The following is a 6,652-nucleotide window of genomic DNA, read 5'->3' on the forward strand; positions in this document are numbered from 1 at the left end:
TGGACCATGACGGTTGGCCAGCCTTCAACGTTTAACTGAGTGGAATATGTTGAATATGTTTTACCAAAATGTTGGCTATATGTTAAGGAGTTTTCAGTAGGTTGTGACAGTGCACTGCAACATATTTGATTTAATTTATTTTGGTCCAATTTATTTTTATTTATCATATTAATAATATATGTTTAGTATGGTTTTGGAAGTGCGCTCCAACATATTTGTTCTTGTTTATTGGTAAAATATTATTTGTTTTAAAGTTCAATAAATGGTCAATGAATAATCGTCAAAATAATCGTGATATCAATTATTGACCCAAATAATCGTGATTATGATTTTTGCCATAATCGCACAGCCCTAGTAAGTTCCTACATTGAACTTCTCACAACAAAGTCTTTGGATTATCAAGAGTTTCTGTGTCACCATTTCTGGAAAGAGACATTTCTGTTGTTTATTTTTCTGTCACTTTGGACACAACAAGCCTAGCGCCATCTATTGTACTTACATTATATTTGAGAGATGGCAGACAGACAATATCACCAACCCACGGCTTATCACAGCTTATATAATAAAGCTAGACTAATAAATAGCAATACTGGTCAGAGGAAAACAATATTTTGGGGTGAACTGTTCCTTTTTGTTGTTTAAAAAGTACACATTTATTAAAGACAAGGGTTATGAGTTTTAAAAAATGTCTAGCAATCTTAACAATACTCAGTAAGTTTTTTTGCCAGATGAGGTCACCTTTCATTGAAATACTATAGGTCATTCAGCATTTTGTGAGTTTTTAACAAATGTGCCTGAAGTGATTCAGAACTCCTTTTCACCTTTGCTCCTCAGCTGTTTCACATTGACTTTGGGCATTTCCTGGGCAACTTCAAGCGGAAACTGGGGATCAACAGGGAGCGTGTGCCGTTCATCTTGACCTATGACTTTGTCCATGTGATCCAACAAGGAAGGACAAACAACAGTGAGAAGTTTGAGAGGTACAGTATTGTTCGATTCCTTACTGATGTAGCATTCTGTTTGCACATTTTAGAAGCAATGTCTGATTATGTGATCGTGTTGTCAGGTTCAGGGAGTACTGCGAGCGGGCTTACAAGATCCTGTGTCGGAACGGGACGCTCTTCGTCAACCTCTTCGCTATGATGAAGGCAGCAGGACTGCCAGAGCTCACCTCCTTCAAAGACATCCAGTACCTAAAGGTATGCAACAATAATCACTGATGATAATTATGAGAGCTATCATAGTGTTGACATTGTTTTGTTCATTGTCTTTCAAAAGGACTCACTAGCTTTGGGCAAATCAGAGGAAGAGGCACTGAAGAATTTCAAGGTAAAGTTCAACGAGGCTCTACGGGAAAGCTGGAAGACCAAGGTCAACTGGATGATGCACTCCCTGGCCAAAGATAACAGACCCTGAAAACCATGGACCAAGGACACCTGATGAATGACCAAAAATTGTGGATTTTAAGTTGTGGAGATAAACTGGAAGAAAACTTGATTGGCATTATTGATGGCATTCAAAGACTATCTGCACATGTTTACATCTGACTTGCCAATTTGTGGTAAATAACTACTAAGTGGAGGCATCCAAAGAAAATAAAACCATGGGAATGCCTTTGACTCAAGGACATCAACAATTATAAACACACTTTTTTTATGTGTTAAATTCGCTACTTGAAAAGCCACCTGTACGTGCAAATATTGTCCTGAAAGGAAGCAGACACTGAACATGTATCTCAACAACTGCATTGCTCAGCAGGGAGCAAAACTTCATGATGACATTATTCAGTCACGGAGTTCAATAACAAAGCGACAGTTTCACCTCAAGTTTATTTTACCGTTACCTCCCTCAATGGCTGTGTGTTATTTGCTCTCATGTCAGTATACTCAACAATATACGCAATTGTGTCTTGTTTATTTGATTTTATTGTATTTAACCCGGTAGCTCTGGAGTGTTTGTACAAAGCCATGAGGGATATTTTAAACAAGTTGTTGTGTTTTACTGCTGCACTGTTGTGTAGTATTCCCTTGAAGTGCAGTATGTGGCCAGTACACAGAAAGCATTGTTACATTTACAGTTTATTATATAAAATGAGATACTTTTAAATGGGACCTTTATTTTGATACCACCCCTGGTACCAAACAGCTACTACAAAGAAATAGACATTACATGTTGGGAATAAAACATATTTGCTTTGCTACTGAGGGTTGGATAAAACAATGTATTGCACTCTTGTGACAGCCTATTGAATGTGAATCTGGAGCTAACAGACTTGAGCATTTCATAATTTCGCTCACCTTAGTTTAGCTTAAAAACTGAAAACTGGGAGAAACGGCTAGCCTGGCTCGGTAGAAATGTAACAAAATAAAAAGCATACAAAACGTTTTAGGTACTGATATAGGTGGACTGTTTTTACCTATGAACGGAGCCAGGCTAGTGGTTTGCATTTGTTTTCAGTGTTAATGCTGGCATCCCAACTGAAAAATAATGAATTTAGGTGCTAGGCAAAGATAATAAGATGTTTGGTTGAAGGCTCAGGAGAACATTTTTGAAAACATTAGCTGTATGGACCTGATCAGGAATCTCTTAGCAATAGACTTGTGGTTGCGTTCCTCAAAAATGTTCCCTTTTTTAAATGTACGTTTTGCCTATACAATCTCATATGGTGTGTGTGCGTGTGCCTGCGTGTTTGTGCATTTAGTTATGCACTGTAATTTCCATTGCTTTTTTGAACTGAGGTGCCATGAGAGATTTCATACTTGTACTGTCAAACACCTTTATACACTTTTGCTGTGTGAATCAACAATTCATGGTGCGTTCTGGATACTTTACATGCTGTATCTGTCCAGTCATGCAAAAAGAGGATGGGCCTACCTTTTTGCATTAAATGTCATGTGATATTTGTTTTTTCTTTCATGAGGTCTTTGTCTGGCCCCTGGCCTGAGACCAATTTGCCATGGGAGACCCTACCAGGAACACAAGGTTCCAGACAACACAGCCCCCAGGTTCATCAGGGCACACAAACCTCTCCACCACGGTAAGGTGTTGGTTCTTCGGAGTTCAAAGACCTCATGAAAGAAAAACCAAGAAGTAAGGATACCCGGCCCGGAGGAAGCCCGGGGTCCCCTTCTGGAGCCAGGCCCAGAAAGAGGACTCGTCTGCGAGCGTTTGGTGGCCGGGCTTGCCACGGAGCCCGGCCGGGCACAGCCCGAAAAGGCAACGTGGGCAACACCTCCGCTTCTCCGTCCCGTGGGCCCACCACCTACGGGAAACAGCGATGGGCAGGGCCGCCCCTCCCTACAGGCCAATCACGCAGGCTGCATGGGGCCCCGCCCAGAGGGCATCAGCTGCTGTGCGCAGTTCTCCGCTCAGTTCTCCGCGCACCCCCCACGAGAGTGAGAGTGAGAGGTGACAAGCGGAGCACGTCTGTAACCCGACACCGTTGCAATGAATCGACATCTGACCAATCACGGCTTTGATACGGCCACTAGTGCAGGTGAAGAGATGTAGCTGAAAAGACAGTTTCAGTCCGGCGCAAGCAAGAGGGAAAAAAAACAAAACATGAAGAAACTAGAGCATCACCCGAAGGTGGGTTATTGTATGAGTCAAATGTACAACTTGTGAATGTTGTATAAGTCAAATTGCCACTTGCCATATTAAAACATCAGCTGCAATTCACGACATGAAGAAGGCAGTCTCTGCATAGCATGTAGGCTAATGGAGATGCAGTTATTTCCAGCATTCTTTATTTACCATTCATTCAAGTATGTTATGCCTCTTATCTGCTAATGTACAGGAGGAAGAGTGATACACTGTCTGTCTAGTTGGCTTACATAACAGTTAAAGTTTACAGCCTAAAAAACGTGGAGCATTTGTTCCCCTTTTATTCATTTTTATGTCAATTTGCACATTTCATGGTGATGCTCAGCCTCTCCCCTTAACTCCTAACAGTCATCATCACGTCAACCACAACACAGAGAAATACTGATAGAAATGTGTGTGTAGTTGTTGGGACATTGCTGACAGATTGAACTACATTTGAATACAGATTTAAGAAATATCAGTTTTTGAGCATGTAATAAGCATGTTTTGTCTTGACTATATTACAACTATATTATAATAAAATAATATAGTATTTATATTATTGAAATGTTTATTATTATTATTAGTAGAAGTCGTTTATTTGCATTAATTATATTGTAATCTTTTTGAGGCTAGTATTTGGCAGGAAATACAGACGTATTCACCTGTAAAGGCTTAGGCCTACTGAGCGACACATGCACATGTACCATATAAACCTGTATAAAAAAGTAACTGTTGATAATAATAATAAACAGGAATTATATTTGCAAAGTAGCCTACTTTGTTTCCAAAACATTTTTTTTCACTCCTGTCGGTTGGGGGGGGGGGGGGCCTCATCTCACAATGTCGCTTGGGGCCCCAAGTTGGCCAGGGGCGGCCCTGGCGATGGGGTTGTGTGCGCTGCCAGAAAGGTGGCAGTGAAAGCAGAGGGTCTCGACGGACCAGACCTGGGCGACAGAAGCTGGCTTTGGGGACGTGGACCGTCACCTCTCTGGGGGGGAAGGAGCCGGAGCTTGTGCAGGAGGTGGAGCGTTACCAGTTGGATCTGGTTGGGCTCACCTCTACGCACAGCGTGGCTCTGGAACCTTACTTCTGGATAGGGGTTGGACTGATTGATTGAATTGATTGAAAAGTTTATTAACAGCTTGTATATTGGGTACAGTACATCCATCCATCCATCCATCTTCTTCCGCTTATCCGTGGTCGGGTCGCGGGGGTAGCAGTTCCAGCAGAGAGCCCCAAACTTTCTTTTCCCTGGCGACATCAACCAGCTCTGACTGGGGGATCCCAAGGCGCTCCCAGGCCAGCGAAGAGATATAATCCCTCCACCTGGTCCTAGGTCTACCCCTTGGTCACTTCCCAGCTGGACGTGCCTGGAACACCTCCCTAGGGAGGCGCCCAGGTGGCATCCTAACTAGGTGCCCGAACCACCTCAACTGGCTCCTTTCGACGCGAAGGAGGAGCGGCTCAACTCCGAGTACCTCCCTGATGACCGAACTTCTCACCTTATCCCTAAGGGAGACACCAGCCACCCTGCGGAGAAAACCCATCTCGGCCGCTTGTATCCGCGATCTCGTTCTTTCGGTCATGACCCATCCTTCATGACCATAGGTGAGGGTAGGAACGAAAATGGCCCGGTAGACAGAGAGCTTTGCCTTCTGGCTCAGCTCCCTTTTCGTCACAACGGTGCGGTAAAGCGACTGCAGTACCGCTCCCGCTGCTCCGATTCTCCGGCCCATCTCACGCTCCATTGTTCCCTCACTCGAGAACAAGACCCCGAGATACTTGAACTCCTTCACTTGGGGTAAGGACTCATTCCCTACTTGAAGTGGACAGTCCATCGGTTTCCTGCTGAGAACCATGGCCTCAGATTTGGAGGTGCTGATCCTCATCCCAGCCGCTTCACACTCGGTTGCGAACCGATCCAGTGAGTGCTGAAGGTCGCAGACCGATGAAGCCATTAGAACCACATCATCTGCAAAAAGCAGTGGTGCAATCCTTAGTCCACCGAACTGCAGACCCCCTCCCACATGACTACGCCTCGAAATCCGATCCATGTATATTACAAACAGGATTGGTGACAAAGCGCAGCCCTGGCGGAGGCCAACCCTCACCGGAAATGGATCCGACTTACTGCCGAGGACCCGGACACAGCTCTCGCTTTGGGAGTACAGAGATTGGATGGCCCTGAGTAGAGACCCCCTCACCCCATACTCCCGCAGCACCTCCCACAGTAACTCCCTGGGAACTCGGTCATACGCCTTCTCCAAGTCTACAAAACACATGTAGACCGGATAAGCGTATTCCCAGGCCCCCTCCAGGATCCTTGCGAGAGTAAAAAGCTGATCCGTCGTTCCACGACCAGGACGGAATCCGCATTGTTCCTCCTCAATCTGAGGTTCGACAATCGGCCTGACCCTCCTTTCGAGTACCTTAGAGTAAACTTTCCCGGGGAGGCTGAGTAGTGTGATGCCTCTGTAATTGGCACACACCCTCTGATCCCCCTTTTTAAAAAGGGGGACCACCACCCCGGTCTGCCACTCCTTCGGTACTGTTTCCGACTTCCACGCAACGTTGATGAGACGTGTCAACCATGACAGTCCCTCAACACCCAGAGCCTTCAGCATTTCCGGGCGGATCTCATCCACCCCCGGGGCTTTGCCACTGTGGAGTTGTTTGACGACCTCAGTGACCTCCCCCCGGGAGATTGGTGTTGATCCCCCGTCATACTCCAGCTCTGCCTCTAACATAGAGGGCGGAGTTGTCGGGTTCAGGAGTTCCTCAAAGTGTTCCTTCCAACGCCCTAACACTCCATCAGTTGAGGTCAACAACGTCCCATCCTTACTGTACACAGCTTGGATGGTTCCCTGCTTCCCCCTCCTGAGGTGTCGGACAGTTTTCCAGAACAACTTTGGTGCCGCCCGAAAGTCCTTCTCCATGTCTTCTCCGAACTTCTCCCACACCCGCTGCTTTGCCTCGGCCACGGATGAGGCTGCTGCCCTTCGGGCCTGTCGGTACCTTGCAACTGCCTGAAGGCCTCCTTCTTCAGTCGGACGGCTTCCCTGACCAC

The 6,652-nt window shown here is 45.6% G+C and overlaps 1 protein-coding gene across 1 annotated transcript in view; it reads left to right on the plus strand.

Annotated features, from left to right (window-relative positions):
• Window positions 1-2,903, plus strand: part of pik3cd (phosphatidylinositol-4,5-bisphosphate 3-kinase, catalytic subunit delta) — a 28,939-nt gene extending 26,036 nt beyond the window's left edge. The window contains exons 21-23 of the mRNA XM_034209173.1: window positions 835-980; window positions 1,067-1,199; window positions 1,279-2,903. Coding sequence (XP_034065064.1) covers window positions 835-980; window positions 1,067-1,199; window positions 1,279-1,416 — 417 coding nt within the window. The 3' untranslated portion in view covers window positions 1,417-2,903. The remainder of the gene's footprint in view (window positions 1-834; window positions 981-1,066; window positions 1,200-1,278) is intronic.
• The last annotated feature ends 3,749 nt before the right edge of the window (window positions 2,904-6,652 follow it).

Source organism: Gymnodraco acuticeps, unplaced genomic scaffold (genome assembly GCF_902827175.1).
Source record: "Gymnodraco acuticeps unplaced genomic scaffold, fGymAcu1.1, whole genome shotgun sequence".
Lineage (NCBI taxonomy): Eukaryota > Metazoa > Chordata > Actinopteri > Perciformes > Bathydraconidae > Gymnodraco > Gymnodraco acuticeps.